The sequence below is a fragment of the Aythya marila genome (assembly GCF_965140915.1).
Source record: "Aythya marila genome assembly, chromosome: 8".
NCBI classification, from domain to species: domain Eukaryota; kingdom Metazoa; phylum Chordata; class Aves; order Anseriformes; family Anatidae; genus Aythya; species Aythya marila.
Window position 1 is genome coordinate 20,261,338 of NC_139049.1, and position 22,458 is coordinate 20,283,795.

Genomic DNA, 22,458 nt, shown 5'->3' on the forward strand with positions numbered 1-22,458 from the left:
ATGAGCTGGGAAGTGAGCATAAATGGGAGAAAATTACTTCAATGCCATGAATATATATATATATATTCATGGAAATATATATATATTCATGGAAAATATATATATTCGTGGAAATATATATCAGAGGTGTAGAGAGAAAGAAGTGATTTCAGATCTGGTGTTAAGGACTTCCATAGTCCTCACAGTGCATCAGTGTGAGCAACACACAAGACCAAATTAAGGTCTAGCCTTACACTGCTGATATAACTCCAATATCAGGTTTGATTGAAGCAACATTTTGCAATAATCTATAGCCTGTGTTACTGAGGCCCCTGGTTCAGAAACCATAATGGTCTCTTTTGGCCTGTGAACCTTTGAAACGATCATTCTGCTTTTTAAAGAAGACTCTTAAGCATCTTGAGGTCTTTGCATTGGGTTACAATTGCAGCTATAAAAATGACCAATAACAAACCAAACACATTTCTTTTCTCTTTTCTGAAACTTGCTTCTTATGTTGCAGACACTGCTTCTCTCACTCATTATAGTGAGATCCCTTATTGCCCAGTATTGTACTAACTCTGTCTGGTCTATTGTATTGTGATAACACTCCTTTGCCCATTGTATTAGGTTAGCACCTCCTTGGCTATAATAAGTATGAAAAAAAATTCAAGGTTTAACTTGTCAAATGGAACTTTTCAGTCACTTATTAAAAGAACCCCTGCGGTATTACAAAATGCAGGTTTTCTGTCATCTAGCTAAAAGATCCCTTTAGAAACCTTCATTTTTTATGTGTGTAAAGACAATTTCTTCTACTGAAACTCTTTGATTCTTCCCTGAATGAAATCAAGTGTTTTAAAACTTTTTGAGGTGCCCCAAAGGCTCACTTCTACACTATGGAATGTGAAAGACTATGAACCTCTCACATAATCGTCACATAGACACTTTGCAGTGTGCTCCTGGCAGCAATCGTTCATTACATACTGCAGGCTTTCATAAGGGGAAAAAAAAATCAAGGAAGAGAAAACTGTGAACTGTGTCTTTCTTGATCATGAACATTTGGGGGAAGTGAAGCTGGAGAGAAAGCAGTTGTCAGAGACTGTTAATGAGGTTAAGGTAAACTGTTGCTGGAGAGTTCTTACCTAATGAAATAGAGAATGAAACAGAAATGTGGAGAGAGATAGCTTCCCTGTTAACCTCCTTCAAGCAGATATACCTTAAGTGTTGCTGTCTCTTGTACTTCACAAACAAACAGCAACATTTATTTGTAAGACTGAAGCACTTGGAGCACAGAAGTCAGCATTCTTTCCTCTTCCTTTGCATCCCTGTTTGGAGCTCCTTCCTCCCAACACAGCATATGAATTACTGCCAGCAACATTGCTGCAAGGGAATCAGGTGCTTGGACTGCTGTCTCATGTGTTTGCGGTTTCTCCCTCTCTCTCAATCCCTTGTTTTGTAGTGATGAGGTGAAGCTAGGCTTTTTCCCTTTCAGAGTCCCTGTGGGACAATACAGCATATTTCTAGTGATGAACATTTACATTTTGCAATGGAGCCATTAACATACATGGTAATCAGCATACCATACACGCAAAGAAGGAATAGAATATTTTATACAAATGACTGCAACCTATGTTGTGCTTTTTTTTTTCTTGTTTGTTTATTACCAATGCCCACCATAAACACAATAACAGTTTTGGGAGAGGTTTGGGAAGACAGTGCCTCCCACACCTTTATGTATGTAAAGCAGGGGTGGGAATGGACAAGGTTGCAGTCTGATTTTGTGACAGTGGCATAGTCAGGGCACCACAGGAAGATGCAGTACACCTAAAGGATGGCTTAAATGCAGCTCCCTTTCCACTCTCTGGACTGCTAAGCAGAGTACTCAGTTTTATTCAGTCTTCTTCGTTGTTAGTAGAGTCTAAGTCCCCATGAAGCAATGTAAATTACTGAGAGGTTTAGAGAACTACAGCATGGGCTGTTTGAGAGATCAAGGAACCATCTGAGGGGTATTGTTGTAGTGGGCTTCTCATTCAGCTTTGAGTTTGGGATACAGAGTAACTGTGTCTGTAATGCCACAAAGCAAGAGAGAGGCTGAAAACGGTAAGAGACATTAGAATAACTTTTCCAGATAAGAGAGAAAACCCAACTGGGAAAAGCAGAATATACGAAATTCAGGCGTCTTCCAGAAGTGCAAGATTAAGAAGAAGAAAATACCTGAAGCTCTCTTATATTGTTCTGAAGGACCCAGGGAAGGATCAAATGGAGAAAAGTTTATTCTTGGTTCCTTTTTTTCTGCATTGTACACTTGCTCCTGGCTTCAGATAAGAGACTAGAGTAGACACCTTTTCCAGCCTGCTCATCTGAAGAATTTTAAATGTTTTTTTTAAATGGGTTTCAAAAGGGAAAAATAGCATTTTCTATATATATCTTTTCTTTTTATTGTGTAGCTTCAAATTATTCTCATTTGTTTCCAGAGTAGTGTATTTATTAAAATTGTCTAAAATATCTCCCTATTCTTTTGTTTACAAAGGTAAATTCAAAACATTTTTCCCCTAAGACAGAGAGCCAAAAATAAACTACTTAATATTGAAGTAATAAAACAGACAAAATAACACCTGTGTGTTTCATTTGAAATCCCCTTTTTCCTCATATTTTTTTCCATCTGCCTATTCAGAACACCAAAGAGTCTCTCTAAAAACCATAGGTTTCCAATTAAGCATAATTAGTGGGACAGAAGCACTTGTCTTGGGTCAAAGATCTTATAAAGCTCCAGGGCAAAATGAGTGTCAGTGTGTGCAAAGTGCTATGATGAGAAATCGAATGCATCCCTCCCTGGGAAGGCTGGCATCTATTCCCTCCCTCTGTCCAGATCAATCTGAAACTGTTGTCAGCTTCCTGTGTCTCCTGCTCTTCAGTGATGTGTGCTCCCATTATCTCCCAGGGTAGGGTATGGGAGTACTCTTGGAAAAAAATGGCTGCTTCACAGAACTTGTCCTTTCATACCATTGCTGAATGTCTTCTCCTTGCCCCTTGTGCAACCATGCCATTGTAGGCAGCTCAGGCCAACTTCAGTGACTGTCCTTCCTATGCTGCCCTGATTTGCCTTTGTTGGTTGTCTTTGGCACCTTATTTCTCACAGCTAGATGTCCATGGGCTTAATCCAGGTGCATTTTGAAAATCTGTCCACAGGGTTCACCCTTCCTGCAAGGAAGAGGCAATTTACTCATTAATTGACAAAAAAACTCCCATTTGCTGCAACTTCAGGATGAAAAGGCAGATTATTTCAAACCCATCACATGCTCCTTGCAGTTGGAAAAATATCTCTAGAAATACATTTAATGTTCTTTTTATATACTTTGAGCGTGATGTTTCAGTAATTATCGTCTTTGATGTTAAGGTTGGCTTATGTACCTGTTGTAGTATGCCTACATTTAGCATAGACAGTTCTATAATTTTGGAGACTATTAGCCACTAACTTGCAAGTATGTGGTAGATTTATTTCGTGAATGTTTTGTGAGGCTTGAGACTACTTGCTTGTTTTGCCTTTTTTCTTGTTTCCCAGGTGACTGGTCTGGCTTTTCAACTGTACTCCAAGATCAGTTTCTATTCCATGCTTCATTAAGACAGAGCATTTGTTACTTTCTCTTCAGACATTGCCTAAGTCTTGGTACATGCACTGCTGTCACTCTCTTTTATCTTTTTCTATACATTTCCCAACATGTTGGGTGAGTGGAAATTTAAGGATGGAGCTGCTGATGTGCTTTCATGTAGAGCATATTTTCTTTTACAGATTTATATCTCATATTTTAATTTCCCTTTGTTGTTACTAGCAGTTACTTTTATGCCTGGAAGATGAGCTGTTCCCACACTCCTCCGTAGCTTCTCCTGGCAACATTTCTTTGTAGATTGCTTGGTGAGGAGAGCTGAAAGGTTAGGGCTGCTACCTTCCAGAAAGACACTGAATTATTTAGTATCAACACTTCTACCTAAAATGATAGCATCTTTTGACTCCAGGTTCAACAATGGCACCACTATCATATTAGAACAATGGCTTGAGCACGCTACTACTACAGAAAGCCCAGGAGCTGTCTGTAGAACCTAAACATGTCCAGATTTTTGTTTATTTATTTATTTATTGTTACTTATGAGTAATAGTTTTACTGAGAAAAAGATTTGAGCTTTTTAACATATGGAAAAGTCTGTGTTAATAGTCAGTTCTGCTTTACCTGAATGTGAGATTGGAGCCAGAGGCATTTGCACTGGTTGCCAGTGGTGGTCTGACAAAGACTGTAAGTGGTACAGGACATTTGTACAACTTGTTAGGAATTAAAATATATATGTATTTTTAATGCATATATTTATTAGAAGTTTATACTCTATATGTATTTTTAGGTGCACTAGTGGCAAATTAGTCCTTTACAAATGGTAAAGGACTAATTCACTTCAGAAAACCTGCAGAACTCTGAAACCAAATAGTTTTATTATCTCTAGAAAAGGTCTTAAATCGGTCTTTAAACAAAGAGGACACTTAGTTTCTGTTTGCTTTTAGTTCTTTCACTCCTTGTTACTAGTGTCAGTGTCCAAAAATTCTGGGGAAAAAAAAGCACAAATGTTATGAATGTTGGAAGCATGTATGAGGTAGCAACTACATTGCTCTATGTTTTTTAGCATGAGTACTCTGGAACAATTATGGGATACTACTAACTAATTTAAAGAAATTTAGTTGTTGTTCGAAATCTTCTAGAAAAATAAGAAGGTAGCATCAACCAACACATTTCTGCATTAAATAATTAAAAATATTGAGTTGGATACTCAGCTGGGGTAAACTGATCCAATTCCATGTAATTTGACTGAGCTACATCAGTTTATCACAGAAGAAACTCAACCTGTGAATGAATGGATCACAAAATAAATTGTCAGAAGAGAAAGAAACGCCAACAAGAAAAAAAATGTAGGAAACACCTATGGAATCTAGCTGTCTGTCTTAATTCTATTGCCTTCCCTGAAGAATTAAAGAATTGGATAATTATGTCCCATTTCAGTTTTCAGAGCAACATTGTTTGGTGATCCATACAGGAATTTCTTGAAAATTAAATTATAGAGAATATATAAATATACAGATAATTAAATTATAGAGAATATATATAAAATATATAGAGAATAATTATCTTCTCAGTGTTTTCTTTAAATGGTGAGATGATCAAAGGGAAATGATTTTTGGTCTTACAGTAAATATACAAATAAATAAATACTTAATAAATTGATCGGTTTCTGTTATAAAGCCTTAAAGAACTATTCAAAAATGGTCTGAGAGGTGCATATGATAGAGCAGATTTTTCAAATCCTACTTGTGTTAAGAACTATTTAATTCCTTGAATGTTTGCACTAAAGTTGCAGAGATTGCTCAAAGAGCAAATTAGTGTCAGTATATAGTAGACATAGCTCCAGTTAAACTGAGTGAAAAACTTCATTGTGGGGTAGGGAGCGTAGTCAGCCAGAGTCTACCTTTAACTTTTGCCTGTATTCAGACTAAAAAGCCTTGAAAATAGAATTTGAGCAGTTACTCATTAAGGCTGCACACACAGTGCTGGAGAACAGCATTCATGGCATTCTGACTGTGCTAAATGCTTCCTGCAGCAAAAGGCAGTCTTTATCTATCATAAGAAATTAAAATTGTGCCCAGCCAAATGGGTAAGAAATTTTCTGCAAGAAGGGTGAAAATGCAATTGTTTAAGAGCATAAGGCACCAGACAGCTATAAATTGCAGACCTGGATCTGTATCCAAATCACACCTCTCCTCAATGTAGGAATTTGTCAACCTTCATTATTTATATTGGGGGTAAAGAAACTAATTCTTCATAGTCTTAGCCAAAGGTTTGTTCAAGTGTTAGTTTATCCTCTGATGTTCACAGGCAATGTGGAAACATAGCACTGTTGAGGGTCTACACTTGCTTAATAAGCAGATACAAACGTCAGTGTTCCATTTAGTATTTTAAACTGTAACTGTCTTATACAGAAAACGGGATTATGATTAATACATACTATACAGTGAACAATAATTTAGCAACTTTCCTTCAAAGTAATGAAACATACGGTGCTCAATTTATTCCTGAACTAACTTTCACATTAACTTAAAAACCAAACTCTGTTATTATTTTTATATGGTTAGACCCTTTAATCTTTGGAAGTCAAAGTAATTGATTAAATACTGGTACATGATTTTGCTTTTTTTTTTTTTTTTTTTTTTTTTTTTTGTGAGGGTAAAGTCAATGTCTGTTGTTTGAACTGGCAGAGCATAATACACTGCTTATCTTATCTGACCCATGTGACCTAATGTCACAGTGACCCAGTGCTGTGAAGATAGAGGTATCACACTCTTCGTATATTCTGTACTGAGAATAAGTTCATACTAAGCTTCCTCCTGATATCATAAACTTACTAGACAATCTAACACTAGAAAGTGATGATCTATATCTATCTATATCTATACTCTTGCCGTGGCTTTGTGGTAAGGGAATATAATGCTAAGGTAAAGGTCTAAAAAACATTAAAAAATAATCATTATACCTGAGAATATTGGCTTCTGGGGAAAACAAATCCTTTATTTTTCATAAAGAATGATATGCATTTTGGATGGAACCACAAAATAAGTCCCATTTTTGAGGACTCGTATATATTTGTACAACTCCACACTTTAAAAATATATATATATAATAAAAGCCCAGTTCTTTTCTTAGGACAGTCTGAAGTTCTCTACCTCTAATATACTTGTCTTGGTCTAAAGAAACAGAATGTCTTGAGAATTGTGTTCTTCCTAAGGCTCTCCCACAAATGACTAAGGTCTTGTTCATCAGAGAACAGAAAAGGATCCTCACAAAGGATTATAGAGGATAGCAGGCTTTTTTCTGAGGTGGCAACAAGTCTATAATTCATATACTCCCAGCACCTCCTGCAAAAGGGTTGCTGCTGAGTCCTTGCTGAACCAGGTTAAACTTCTTCCTGCAGTCCATCCTACAGCACACACGATGGCCTGGGTCCTCCTCACCTCTCTGTGATGTTTTATACAGTCAAAGTACATTGGAATAAACTTTCTACAAGGTTTTTTTTTTTTTTCTGAATTAGCCATGGTAGCTCCAACCAAGCATGCAATAAGAAGCAATACCTCAGCCTATAGGCAAACAATGTATAACACAGAACACAGAGTTCTCCAGTGTCCAATTTATGCAGTCACCATTTCATCCCCAAATTGACTGAGGTGGAGACATGATAGGGCTAAATTTCAGGGCTACCTGATTTCCCGTCATGACCAATGCCACTGAATCTAATCACTGTGTGACCATGAAGTCTAAGTTAGGGTTAAGATAAACTTGGAAAAATTATCTTCTAGTGTAATAGAATTACATAGCAAACACCAGTCCTCAGATATGACGTGACTCAAATCTCAGATGACAAGTGGTCTGACATTTAACCTTACTAAATGACTTGGGAAATAGTATATATGGAAAGGGGGAGAAAAATCCTGAGGCTGCTTAATCAGTATGCCAGCTGATGAGCCAACGATGATAGCAATGAGAGTGGACCACTAGACTTCAGAATGTGTTTTTTGTATTTAAATGAAATTAAAACCCTTTGAACAACTTCGTAGAGCTAAGTTATATAAAAACAATTGGTTTTCAGATTGAGACAGTCAGAGATTGATTCCACACTTCCTCTCTTTTTCTCACATTCATTCTTTGCTCTGGAAATGACAGGCTAGACATCAGGAACAATCGCACTGACAAGTTCATTGAAATGTACAAAAACATGTCTTTGGTCTAACAGCATGTATTAAAGTAAAACAAACTTATTTAAAAAAACAATTTACAACAATACTAGATCAGCAACATCTTTCAAACCATGCATACCCCAACAGCTATACGAAACATAAATAGCATTTCTACCTCTTTCATTTTGCAAACATCATATCTGATTCCCATAGCTATCACTCCATTGGTGATGTGCCAGCATCAAACTGGGGTAACATCAGGGAATTAGGCCTGTTGGTTTCTTTCCAGTTAAAGGAATGGAAGTGGGGGTGAAAAGAGAAAATAGTAATAAAAAAAGCACCTTTTAAAGCAAGCTAGTGTAACAGAATCCCTTTGTGAATGTACTAGAATCAGCATATGGCAATTTAGCCCAACCCAGAACACATTCTTATTCATTAGGCACTGTCCAGAGTCTCTGGAGAGAATATCAAACATTATATTGGAGGCTGTGCTACAATAGCAAATGCTGAATATTTTGGAAAATAAAAAAAAAAAATCAATGAGTTAATGTTAAATATGAAACAAGTGGGATTTTTTATATATATATATATTTTAAGTAAGGCTTCTTCATCTTTAGAAATGAGGAAAACTGAAAACTAAAAATCACTCAGCTTAGCCAACTGATTATGTCTATTTTAACCTGCTATGGTTGCTTGGGAGCTGTTTTGTTAATCCCTGCTTTGTTGGTACGCTATATATTAGCAGGATGGAAATGGCATCACTGCACCATAATTCAGCAACATGAATACAGAACAAGGAGAGTGCAGAGCTATCGGCAGCAGTACAACAGCAGATAATAAGACTCTGTTACTGAGGCAGAATGTGTTATGTAAAGACAATTGCAGTGTAGCAGCAATAGCTCTAATCAGGTTAATTAGCCTGTATTCATGTTTCATTTATGGTGCAAGTGCCCTGTAAATTCAAAGCAGCCTACCTCATCTTACTGCAGCCCTTATACAGCCTAACACTCAATGCCATATGCTCTCTTCCCTCAAAAATTAAAAAATCCCAAGATATTTCACATCACTTTTTAAGAAATCCTTATCTTCACTGCTTATATCTTTAAAAGAAAAAAGACATAGGTTGTATGTAAAGATCATGCCCATAATAAGGTTCCTTCCTCAGCAACTAAAGTAAACACTTAGCATTTGCTTATGGAGGTCCTGATTAATTGTATTGTATTTATTTTCCTTCATTTTCTTGCTCACTATCATAATGTTTTGAATGTTTAAGAAAAAACATACTGGCTTTAAAAAGTGTAGCTCTCACCTTTCCTCTTTTTATCCATTTTCTTAAAGTGACAGATGGCCTGTTTCTGCCCTCGGAGCTAGGTGGAAAGATGTGTCTCCTTTGGAGAAAGGATTAGAGGCCAGTGCTGTGACCCTCAGATACTAGCTATGTCCTCTCCACTTACTGAATTTATTAGGTTGCCCCTTTTAAGTAATAATGGATGCAACGATTTTGAAATCACTTTTTCCTAACCCCCAAGCAGAAAAAGCTAGGTAGAGAGAGGTTATTCAAAATAGAGAAGACGTGTTGCAGATGAAAACACAGCAGCCTGCACAATATTAATTATTTTAGCTAACTATCTAGTAATCAGGTATCTACATACTGATTGCAAGCTTAGACTCCTACAGTCATTCCCATTAGAAAAGAGAAATGCAATATTTTCAATATCCAGTTAGAATAAAACTATTCACATTATGTCTCAATTATGAAGCCTTTTATTAAAATTGAAAAATGTTATAACTCCATATTAAAATGTGCGTCCCTTAATCATTATTTCAACATGTTGCTAATAATATAGTTTAAATTACTGGTCTCACTTACGTAGTTTCTCTGCTCCATAACATGGAAACATGGCCAGCTGAGCATGCTAACCCAGTGCTGTGCAGAGGCCAGGTTGCAGCATGACGAGCAGTGCTGACAAGCAGGGTGACTGAAGCAGGGAGGTGTGCACACACTGCGCTGCTGTGGTGCGTTTATTTCCATTCTGGCTGCAAGCAGCCCAGCTTTTTTATAAGGCATTTCTAACTATATTTGACAGTGCATATATGCCAGCCAAGGTATGCTGCTGGATTTCACAGGGCCTGCAAGCACAGTGTGTCTCATCGTCTCTCACACACCGAGAAGCCAGGGCTGTTAGTTAGCACCCTGAAGGAAAACATGAGGGAAAAGCCATGTGCACTTAATTTTTCACCATCTAAACCCATGGCGAAGGAACACACCAATTATTAATCTCTTGTAACACTTCATATGTCTATCTTATATTTTTCAATATTTTTTTAGACACACATTTCCTTTCATGGAAGATCTGATTACTCATCCAGATATGCATTTTCCCTTTGTGGAAGAAAGTTGCTATATAAAAACTCAGGATTTCTGGTGCTGTCAGCAGAGAAGGTCCCCAGGCAAGGCAGACCTCACTCCTCTTAGCTGCATGCTGCTAGTGGGGCTGCAGCAAGCAAGGGGCCTAGCATATGGCCACATTACTTCCCACCACAGCCACAGCTCAGGTGCACTGGCACCACAATAATCACTTCTTTATTCCTCAGTCAGGTGGCATCACTCCAAGTAAATGAAGTAATACAGTAAAGAGACTGTTAGATGGGAACTGCATTAAGCATTTTCTCAGGCTCTGGTGGTATAGGCCTCAGGACCTGAACTCAGGTTTCACCCTTCTCCTCCCAGATGAATAGCAAAAGCTGAGAAAACCTTGTTCTCCTTTTGGAGGATAGAGTTCCTGATGATGTGCATTACTTGCATGGATGTTATACCTTTCACAGCCTCGAGGAAATAGCAGATATACATTCCTGAGCTCTCCTGTCCCCTCAATAACCCTCGTAACCATGTGGGTTTTACATGATATTTAATTTAACATTTGATCAGAAGACTAGCTTAAATTCAAAGTAAATGTTAAACACTTTAATAAATGTGTATAACTTAGGTTAGGGAGGGAACTCACTCCTGAATTAGCTTTGCTAAGGATTGGTCTAAATGCTGCGGCTACAAGTGGGAAGTTTTGGATGCATTTTCCCCAGAGACTCAGCAGCCAAAGGCCACAGAGAAATCATGAGAACTTGAGGCTTCCACTTCTCTGAGCTGCTTCCAGAAATGTACCTCCTGTTTTATTGCATTCTTCTTATAAACAAAAGAAATTGTCTTCCCTCTTGTTGTTATTTATAGTACAAATTTTGACCATTAGCTAGAAGCTAATGTGAAGTTACACTGAAGATCTGTTTTCCCAGGTGTAAGCAGGAAGCAACACTTGCAAAAAGAGCTGTGGTAGGTACTGCGGAAAGACCATTTCTCATTTCATGACTATGAGCCTAGAGCTATCTTAATCCTAAATCTATAAAATCAATTACAAACTCTCCTCTAAAAGTAGATGTTCAATGTGACAGAGCAAGGTGTGTTTCCAAAAATGTGATCCTTAGCAAGTAAAAAATATCAGGACATCAAAGTTAAGACTGGAGAAAGTTATATTAAGGAACTATTTTGATTTAATATTGTATTTTATTCATTCTTTTATTAGCTATTAACTACATGACAAAAAAAAAAAAAAAATTAAGATATTCCAAAAACAAAATTTCTGTTTCACATAGAAAGTTAGTTGAAATAATGAGGTGATTTGAAGTTGTCAGCATTCTTGCCCTCAGAGATGTTTATTTTTTGATTGATCAATACACCTTCTAAAATGCAGTTATTTGTCAAATCAACTTGCCAAAAGGGGCATGTGATAGCACATGCCTTTATAAAAGGGAACCCAGCATGTTCACCTTTACTTTATCCCCATCATGAGGGGCTTGATATTAACCCTGCTTTTAACCCTGGTGGGTAAGTAACTTACCTGCTTTGATGAACTTAATAACAGATTCAGGAAGAGGTTTCAGAATCTAAGTACAGTTCACTTACAAAAATTAGCTTTAAAAATTTTATTTAGAAAATGATTTTATGACAAATTTTTTGTTGTTTGATAAAAAGAAACTTTTGTGTATATGTTGAGTTACAAGTAAAATTAATTGGAAAGTGTTATACCATATGAACAAGGTGAAATATAGTCTTTCATACTAAAATACATTAACATTTTGGGTTATTTTTGCTTTGTCATTTCATTACTCTTTTTCTTTTCCTTCTCTTTCAGGGAGCCAGCATCTTAATTACCGTAAGTAATTTTCCTATCAGCTACTATAATTATAATGAGTGAATTCAAAATAGAATCTGAAAAGTATATCAATGTTTAATACAATTTTACAACAGCTAATTTTCTTTAGGTACAGTAAAAAAATGAACAAATTCATCTTTTTTGTTCCATACATTTTAATACAGTTATCTTAATATGTTCTATACAATCTCTGTAACATTTTATGGGAAACATTTCTTTGCAGAACCCGATTTCAGTGAAAACAAGGTTTATACATATAACCATGAAAGTATACTTCTCAGTGGACTTCCAGAGAAAGGACTTGCAAGAGCTGGAATACGAATAAAAAGTAAAGTGGAAATTAGTGGTATTGGGCCAAAACTTTGTCTTATTAGGGTAAGAAAATGTATTCAATTTGAAAGGTAAAATTTTCTTCATATTTTTTTTTTAAGCTTTTGGGAAGCAATTAAGTTTCATCATATATTGTGCTTACTCAGGCAGAATGTAACTAACACTATTATTTTTTTATGCAGTGCCTTAAATTCTATTTGCACTTTGCCAGGTAATTCTCAGCTCAAGCCAACCTTGGGTTTGAAGGATTTCTTCTGCTTTGTGGTCAGGGAGACAATGGAATGTAATTTGAAATGCACAATAATTTATTACTGGATCAATCCAATTGTTCCAAACTGTACAACCTAGGATTATTTAATCAACTGATTTCGTAACCAGCAAACGAAAGGCAATAAAACACGCCACAGTAGCTGGATGTGATTCAATATTTAGCATAATTAATGTCATCTGGTAGCTTCTTTTTCTGCAGGGTCCCAAATGACATCCTTTGTCATCCTCAATTGTATATTTTTACTGCATGCTGAGTAATTACTAAGAGTTCTGATTATGTGAGAAACACTTTTGCCTTTAACAGAAGCCTATACGAGTTTCTAATGAATGTATTGAAACACCCCCCTCAATTGCTTTACACAAATTCTACTTAGTCTTCTGTGTATGTGGAAGAAAAATGATCTTTTTAAAAGCTTTTATTGGGCAAATTGAAAAACTGCAGATTAAAAAGACTGGTGACTGTCTGATAAATGCTTGCAAATGTTGTAGCCTTTCAGACTGAATTACCCTTCTGGTACTAGGTATTTTTATAAATTCAAATTATAATAGAGCTAGACAGGAAACATTGTTTTTCCATGACCTTTGCAAATAGCTGGATTTTTTTTTGTGTTTTGTTGTTTTGTTTTGTTTTGTTTTTTTTTTAAAAAAAAAGGAAATAAGGGTCACATATCTGTACTGGTGAGTAGAAGACTTCCCTGGCACAGAGCAAGCAGAATTCTTATCCTTGCCCCATGGCCAGGACAAGAACACATGTTGAAATGGCTCTTGGTATGATGGGGTGAGTCTTCACCAGAAATTGACTCCTGTTCCCTAATACCTTCCAACACTGGTTCACCTGCCCTAGAGCATTTGTGAAAAAGTTTCAGTTTCAAATATAAATACTTCCTAGTAAGAAAGGGAGAAAGGAAAAAAAAAAAAAAAAGAAAAAAAAAAAAAAGAAAAAAAAGCACAAGATTTTGGGGCAAGTCCTAAGTGAAAGGTAACAATACATTTATTCCCTTCTGCTCCTGGAGAAGTTTATTTTGCTGCTGTTATATTTAAATCAGACGGTTTGGAGGGATGGTTCAGGGAATTAATCTTTCATCTGTACCCTACTAGTTCATATTCAGCCTAAGTAAAAAGCTGTGGTCCCTGGGCAGTTTCCAGCTGACAATTTTTTTCATCGCAAACCCACAAGTAGGAATTGCCAGCTGTATTCAAAACTGAGCAGACAGCGTAAGTCCTGCCTGGACCCTGAGGGCTCAGAAAAACTACTGCCTGCTGACCCTGCAGAGCAGTCTCAAACCTGCCCAAATGCAATATGCCAGAAGCATGTCCAAGAGGCAGCATGAGGGATTTGCTCTGTAACAGCCTCCTCTGTAAACTTCAGTTACTGGGGTTGGCAGTGATCTCCACCAATAACAAAAATAAATATGAAAGTGCAGTCTCTGACGATTTGCTGTATGAGGATTTACTTTGTGTGGCTTTTTGAGAAATTAAATTGCATCTTGCATCATATTGCCAGCCTAAAGTGTCAGAGATGAGTCTCTTTAAATTGTCAAAATCTATAGGAGGAAAGAGTCCTCTGAGAAACCAAGCTAAACATGCCCCATTCCCATGGGGTAGAAATCATTCAAGTTATGCACAGTTTAGCACAACTTTCCACTTGCTTGGATGTGCCCCACGTTGAAGCTAGAGCATGATGTGTGGAGCAGGGTTTGGGCCAGTGCCTGAGCCTTCGGCTCTTGTGCACCACTGCAAAACATGTAGGGAAAGACAATTTTTGTAATCTGCTATCCACTGCTCAAACTAATTATGACTATCTGGCTGGCCCAGCAGCCATGTTGTTATTAGTTTCTGACTGCTGTCTGTGCTCTGTGACCCCATCAAGAGAGACGGCAGAGTTCACAACAGGAGTTAATGATGCTTTATGCAACATTAACTTTCTCCTGCAATTTCCTGCAGATCTTCCATACTACTTTTGGGTAGCAACCTGATTCATGCAGTTCTTTTCTGGCTCATTTCTTCATACAAGTCAACCTTTGGCAATATGGATTATCTCTGAAACAGAACAGAGTGCAGTGACTGTGGAAATGTCACAGTCATTTGCATTACTCTCTTTCCTTTTATATATAAAAAATATGTATATTTGTATGAACTGTGTTAAATGACAACTGCAAGTTTTCCCTCTGAAGAGAATTTATGTTATTTAAATGTGTATTTTTGAAGTGAGTAAAACTCTAGTTGCTTACATGTGTTGAAAAAAAAAATGAAAAAGTTAAAGAGGAATTATATTCCCCCTTTTGTTCTAGATTCACTCGATCGAAGCAGCAGAGTACAATGGCATCTGGCCTACAAGTTCATTCTCTCGATCGCTGAAACTGACTCAGGCACTAACTGGACAACTTAGTAATCCCATCAAGTTTGAGTATAGCAGTGGCCACGTTGGAAACCTCATGGCTCCTGATTCTGTCTCAGATGACAGTCTGAATATCTACAGAGGGATTCTGAACATGCTGGAACTCAGTATGAAGAAGATGCAGCATTCATACAGTTTACAGGAGGTGAGCATTTTATCTTGGCCATTGTGGTTGCTATACAAATAAATAAGCCTTATTTTCAGATTTTTCTACTATATTTTCTGAATTCATCCCTGATAAAAACTTCAATACCAAGAAACACCTAAGCTAGGGTAATAACCATTTGGTTATTCTTATGGAACAATATTTGATGGAGCTGTAGCTAAACAGGAAGACAGAACAGTAAATTTTTAATCTGATTGATCAAAGTATTTCAGAAAATGCATTTGCAGTATTAGACCCTTACAAACTCTGGCTTGCAATTCTAAGAAAAGTAAATTCCTGTGAAAGCTGAAGCTTATGTAAAATTTGACTACTGTATTAAAACAGGCTTAAACTTTGCAACACAAGATTAAAGCTAAAATAACAGCAATTTGACTTTTTAACCAATCATATATACTTTAATATCTTCTAGCTCCTCTTTTAAAAGGAAAACAGTACATATGCTATGATATTACTGTAATAGATTTGACAGCTGCAGTTGATGCTCTGTTGGAATTTCCACTGTTTTTCAGGTTTTAATATCTTAGTCAAGGTAAATCATCTGATATTACTATTCGCCATAGAAATTACAATGTGTTTGGCTTTTCCAAAACCGTATTTACATTGATTAGACTACATTTGATTCAGAGATCAGCAAAAACCTTGAAATTATTATACTTTCATGTTATTTTTATTGCAAATGCAGACCAGAATAACTAATTTTTTTAAAATGTATTTTTATGTAAGTGGAGCTCTTTCTCAGAAAGGAACTGCATGATTTAATATCATGCTGCTTGTTGCACATAAAAACCCAGGTGGTGGTGTCGCATGTTCTGCAGCTCTATTTTCTCATATCTAGTTTTACATCTTCATTCTTTCTAATTCAGTTAGTAATATGTCCCATTCTCATAGCTGAGCTATATATGTAACTTTGCCTCCTAAAATTGTTTCCAAGTTTTCTTTGCTTTTCTCAGGCAGCAACTGATTAATGAGCATTGGCACACTTGCTTGACAATCTCAACTCTCTCTGTAAAGGAAGATAAGCATTATTAGTCTCCAAATATGAGCTGCACACAGGTTTAAAGGACTAAGCTGAGCAAGTCTGCTTCACAGCCTACAGGGTGTAGGGCAAAGATATCTGAGCTAGATGTGAATTAAATAACCCTACAAGTCCAGTAATGCATAAGGCTAACTCATCCCACCAAGCCACATTCCCCTTTAAATTTAAATGTCTCTACCTCACCCTGAAGTCTGCAGAGGAGCCCCATACCTGTATCTGCAGAGTACAAGTCTTTTGGAAAGCCTGCATGTGGGTTCATATTCCTAGCCCTTACCAGAGCCACTGTGTCTTCAGGAATGCTGTTAAATTAAAGATAGAGTGGATATGACTTGCCTTGCAACCATCACATGAGCATTTTGCTGTTCTGACATAGCCCAGAGCTGCTCTCTGGAGTGGCTATGCTATCAATAACAATAAAAAAATCATGAAAATAACCCTTCCTCCTAAAATGCAATCAAATATTTTCCTCTCCAAAATCTCCTCACTGACTGAAGGAGATTTAAGAGCTCTTATAAATATATATGCTTGAAATATTATTGCAGATCTGAGCTAAAACTGCACACTCAAGAAAACCCACAATCAAAACTCTGCTGTCCTGAAATTCTTTTTAATTCTTGCTGTTTGTATCATGACAGATCATCTGATATTCCAAGGTCTGTTCCATAGGCATTTTTAAGCTATCTATAAAAGCAAATTTTAAGGGCAGAATGTCATCTCCAACCTTAAAATACTTTGCTGTTGAGATTTCATTCTGACTGATCACATTATTTTGGCACTTTTTATTAATATTCCTCAAATCATATTTCATAATCAACAGCTCTAACTGGAAATCACTACCCATCTTTTCTCAGGCTTCAGATCTTGTCTCAGGGAAGCTCTCAAATGTTTTAGTTCTCTCAGGGAAAGTCTGGTTTGGCTTACTGGTAAGCTGTTACAAGGAAATGAAAGGGAAAAAGGAAATGAAGGTACAGATCATCCCATTTTTCCTTCTAGACAGTACAATGAATAAAAAAGCATGCACTCCGATCAGGAATTTTGAAAATATAGAATTAAACAGTAGAGTCCATGTGAGGAATTGATGGAGCTTTGTGGAGGAGTACACTTCTAAAATCACTATCTCTATTTTGCCAGGCTGGGATCGGAGGTATTTGTAACACAACATATGCAATTCAAGAAAACAAGAGAGCAAACCTAGTCTATGTGACCAAATCCAAGGACCTGAACAGCTGTGAAGAGAAAGTCCAAGTGGTCACAGGTTCAGCATACGCTCATCCATGCCAGACCTGCCAGCAGGTAAATTAGAGCAGTATCATGTTTACATATTTTATATTCATATGCAGAGAGCCATTTAGCATCCACATTATCTGATGTTTTGTAACACCCAAAGTGAGAGAAGAGTCAGTTCTGTTATATCTATTGACTTTTTTTTTCCTGTAAGAAAATGAAATCCACAGAGCAGGGGAGGTCTGTGGTGCAGACTGTTGTGTAATATGCATATACCTCAGCTGGCTGGCTTGGAAACCATTAATTATCAACATAAGTTGATAAATTAATTATCATGTCAAAAAAAAAAAAAAAGCTAAATCCGGTTTCTGCTATTCAGGATAGATACTTCTGTGTCTTATTATAATCCTGTATTTGAAATAATAAATTGTGTGGCTTTTACTGCTGCTCTGCTCAGCAAGCGTCTCTCCTTCCCAAGGCAATAACCAATGACTTACACTTGGGAAAAGGAAAAAACAGTTAACACTTAGCAGTGTTACTAGCAGTAAAAGAAACGGAGCCAGGCAGCGTGCCTGACCTCTCCCATGGAAGTGTACAGGCAGAATTTACATCAAGTGCTCATGTGGTCAATGAGCAAAACAGCCTGGAAAGTAAGTGGGTTGAAGTGGGTGATGTAATAGCTTCTAGGCACAGAATTTAGAAGTTAAATGACTTTCTATGTTCTTTGTTACTTTTTTTCATTATAAAGGGAAACAAGAATTCCCAGGCAACTGCTACTTACAATTACAAAATTAAATATGCACGTAATGAAGCTGTAATCACACAAGCTGATGTCGAGGAAATACACCAGTTTGCACCATTCAATGAGATAACAGGAGGAAATGTTATAGTGGAAGCAAGGTACTGTACATATGTCTTCAATTCAGCAGCTAACTCAGCATCTCAGTAATCTGGTCAAACTCCATAACTGAAATAAATCCTTTACTTCCACGGTCTATTGTTTGCCAGTATTTAATTACATAAAACCCCAAACAGTTCATAAAAACAACCTTCACTGTTAGTTGTAAATCTGAAACATGCACATCACTATCCAAATTTTGTTAGCTAAACTTGGCAGGGTTTGACTATTTTATTTCTCAAGGATATTTGATTTATGTCATAAAAGCCAAAACAAATGTAATTCCATCTGAAAAACTGTGAACTAATATATTTGCAGTAAAATACTTTGAAAGACAGTTACTCACTGAAAGAGAGTTCCTTGGAAAATAATAATGCAGTAAGAGACCCTGGAGACTAGTTCACAAGAAAGCTAGATAGGACTTTGGATTCCGATATACTTCCTAAGTACTGTGGGCTGCTTGCAAATCTTGCACCAAAACTGTTCCTTGATAGGAAATTGTTTCTTATTGCAAAAAGATTGGGAACAATACATGTAAAAATGTGTGATTTTTAAACAAGTTTGGGGCAAAATGAGAACATAGTTGTCTAAGAAATTAAGCCTCTGCTCAAGATCCCAGACTTTCAGTGTTTTAATTATTTTGATTTGTCTGCATCAAAATAATCCATTGAAAGGTTTTGTTACCTGCTTTAGTAGAGAACTCTGATAGACAGGGTAGCCCAACTGAATATAATTTTATGAATGAATGTCACTGTATAGAAGTTATACCTTAATCCCACTCTTGAACTGCTGTAATCTTGCATTGCTCCATTTTCTGTAAGAATCTACTGGTATAATATACATTTTTGGAAACTGCAACATCAGAAATTTCATGTCAATAAAAAAACGATTAACTTAATTTATATGATAAATATTTTCAGTTTGGCTAACCAAAACAAAAAAGTACAGTAAAGATGAAAGCAACTTTATTCTCTCATGCAATCTAGGTAAAGATGGATACAGCTGTGGTACTTTTATGAAATTATAGGCTGCTGTGAGTGATCATTAGTCTGGGGCCAGTGCTGATTTAAGCTCACTCTCTGCAAGCCTACACAGTCTGTCATCCTTACTATTCTTCTTCAGGTACAGAGCCCCCAGAAATAGTACCTTTATTCTTCCCCATTTTCTCTTGCATGATCTCTTGAATTGCCCAGAAGAAAGGGCCAGAGGTAGCTGGGAAGATACTGATGTGTCATACTAGTTTTCAGATGTTAATTTTGCAATACACTCTGTGTTAAATAAATAGAAAATCTAGCATCAAAGACTTAAAACATTTGGAGTTGATTTTTCAGACCTGTTCAGCATAAGACTCTTACAGCACCTTTTAAAGCCAAGAGAGGTTTTACTTTTGTTTCACCATTTAAATCCTATCTTTAGTATTCATTTGTTCTTCCTTTTGGAGTCTAACATTTTCCCATCTATTCTAGGAAGATATATCCCTTCCCAAAACAATGAAGATGAGAACGTAATAGATCCATCACATTTTCAAAAAGGGAGTTAAATCTGCCAAAGTGTACTTGACATTATACTTTCTGATCCAAAGGCCTTTTTAACAATATTATATAAACTTTTAAGAGAGAAAAAAATCTCTTCTGATTCTGTAGTTATTTCTATTCAAATTCTAGTGGCTTGTCTGGAAAGTAGTTATACGATATTTTCTGCAGCCAATCTGTAATATGTACAGAAGGAGTAGATAAAAGGTGATACAGGAGTTCATCATAGAGATTCCAAAATAAACGAGCCAATTATCTACAGAGATTTTTGAGATACTGTGTAGTACAACAATATTGCTTTTGGAATGTTTTCAGTTATTAAATACAAATGCCTAACTTTATTATAATGTCCTAAATGACCTATTTTAAATGTAATTGGTGTCACAGGATGCATCTCTTTAGATGAATATTGAGCACAGACAGCAAATGTTTACAAAGACAGTCTCTCATATGAATTATTCCAAATAACAAAGGATAGGAGTTTGGTGCTCTTTGAAAAGTTTCCAGAAACTTTAGTACTTTTCCAAAGACACTGAATTTGTGTCCCTCTTTGTTTGGGAAATACAATTTGAAACTTCATGAGAACCTTTTATCTTCTGCAGCCCCCAGCTTGCTGGGCAAAATGGGGAGGAAATAGAAATAGTGCAAATAAAAAACTGTAACATTTCTTATTGTATCTAACAATTTTCAGTTCCTTTTGAATCATCCAGGAGGCACAGACATGTGAAAGCTTTTATGAACATCTTAAAAGGTTTAAATTAAGTGATAATTTCTGGGGAAAAAAAAAAAAAAAAAAAAAAACCTTTCCCACCGGTTATTTTTCCCTAATCCTTAATTTACTTCTTAAGACACAACACACAGTTTCTGTGATTTTCTTCAGTCCACAGCTTCTCACCTCCCACTTCTTCCCTGAATTCTCAAGCTGTGTTATTCCAGTTGAAGTAAAGACTGGCTCTGATCTGAGCCCTGTTGGGTAAATGAATACCTTCTCAGAGTACAGTTCTGAGCATCGTGTCCTAATGACATCTGTTTGTAAATATCTTTACCCCTCAATAACCAAAGCCTTTAATAAAATGCAGCTGCACGGCAATGCGGAGAGGTAGAAACAGTTTGTAGTTTGTACCCTGCATCTTGTGATGTTATCTCTCTGGTTTCCTCTATTCCAGGCAGAAACTTGCCTTGATTGATGTGCAAAAGCACATGGCAGAGGTCCCACCAAAAGAATTCCAAAAACGTGGGTCACTTCAGTACCAGTTTGGCAGTGAATTGCTTCAGCTTCCCATCCACTTATTCAAAATAAAAGATGTGGAAAGCCAGGTAAAATTAGCCTCTGACAGACTTTTGGCTGGATATTAGAATCAGTGCATGTGGGAAACAGCATGTGAGCTTCATGCATTTTAATCTTCCTGCAGATAGAAGAAAGCCTGCAAGACCTAGTAGAGACCACATATGAACAGCTTTCCAGTGATGCACCAGCCAAAGCCCTCAAGCTTATGCACCTCTTCCGTGCTGCAAATGAGGAGAATTATGAATCAGTGTGGAAACGGTTCTCAAATCGACCAGCGTACAGGTACAGACAATACAAGTAGTGAATCTTCTACTGATAAACTCTGTTGGAGGCCATCTGGAATTATTGTGTTCAAGTACAGATCTGGAAAATGGTCCTTGCCTTTCACATTCCAGGCGCTACTTTTTGGATATACTTCCTGCAGTGGCCAGTCACCATGCACTCAGGTTCTTGAGGCATAAAATGGAGAAACAGGAGCTCACCAACTGGGAAGTGGCTCAATCAGTGCTCGTGGCTCTGCACTCAAGCACACCAACTCGGGACGTGATGGAGGAAGCTACAGTAGGATTCTTTAAACACTCAAATCACTCTTTACTGATTTTAGCATCTGCTGTATTTATTACTTTGACAAGATTGCAAAGGCTTTGAAAATATAAAGGTTTATATCCTCTAGCGAAGCTGAAAGGAGTTTATTTCCTGAGTGTCTTGAGGGGAGGAGAATGCAAATCAAAAGGGCAAAAATGAATCCAGAATAAAACTGGAAAGAAAGAGTGAAATACCCCCCAGTGACAGAGGTTATTGTTGCAAACAGTGGTTTCTAGTCTTCCTTTGTCCAAATGTACTTTATAGTTACATCAGATTGGATCTCTAACAGAGTGTCTACAAAGACTGGGAGTAAGAAATACATATTTGTTATATCCATGTATTCGTCCTGATTGGCCTGGCAGGATGGTTATAAATCAGAGCAAATCTATTGAAATCAAGGGAATTATGCCAATGTAGAGCCCATGTAGGAGGTTTAATCATTTTTACATTTTTTTTCCTATTCTGCACGGTCTAATTCTGCCCTCAAATGCAGATACTGAACTCTGCCTATCCTCAGTAAAGACCATGAATATCAGAATAGACAGTTTTGCCAGCTGTAAAAGCCAAGACAGCCTGGCCATTGCTGTGTGGTAATGCTGTGCTTCCCATTCAAAGAAGTGTGTTGTTGCCTCCCATCATCTCCTACATTTATATAAATATTCCTGTCTGCCCAAAGTACTTAACTCCATTCACAACAGATCTCAATTTTTCATTTTGTATCTATAGCTGAAGCAATTATAAAACACCTAAATATGCTTTTTGAATAATGTGTACCCAATTAATAA

General features: G+C 36.8%; 1 protein-coding gene across 1 annotated transcript in view; it reads left to right on the forward strand.

Moving 5' to 3' along the window:
- Positions 1-11,578: 11,578 nt before the first annotated feature.
- LOC309880618 (vitellogenin-1-like) overlaps positions 11,579-22,458 on the forward strand; it is a gene marked incomplete at both ends in the record, with an annotated part of 42,493 nt that continues 31,613 nt past the window's right edge. Inside the window, 9 exons of the mRNA XM_082765733.1 lie at positions 11,579-11,618; positions 11,926-11,946; positions 12,170-12,321; positions 14,838-15,089; positions 17,278-17,439; positions 18,119-18,270; positions 20,967-21,117; positions 21,213-21,370; positions 21,484-21,649. Coding sequence (XP_082621859.1) covers positions 11,579-11,618; positions 11,926-11,946; positions 12,170-12,321; positions 14,838-15,089; positions 17,278-17,439; positions 18,119-18,270; positions 20,967-21,117; positions 21,213-21,370; positions 21,484-21,649 — 1,254 coding nt within the window. The remainder of the gene's footprint in view (positions 11,619-11,925; positions 11,947-12,169; positions 12,322-14,837; positions 15,090-17,277; positions 17,440-18,118; positions 18,271-20,966; positions 21,118-21,212; positions 21,371-21,483; positions 21,650-22,458) is intronic.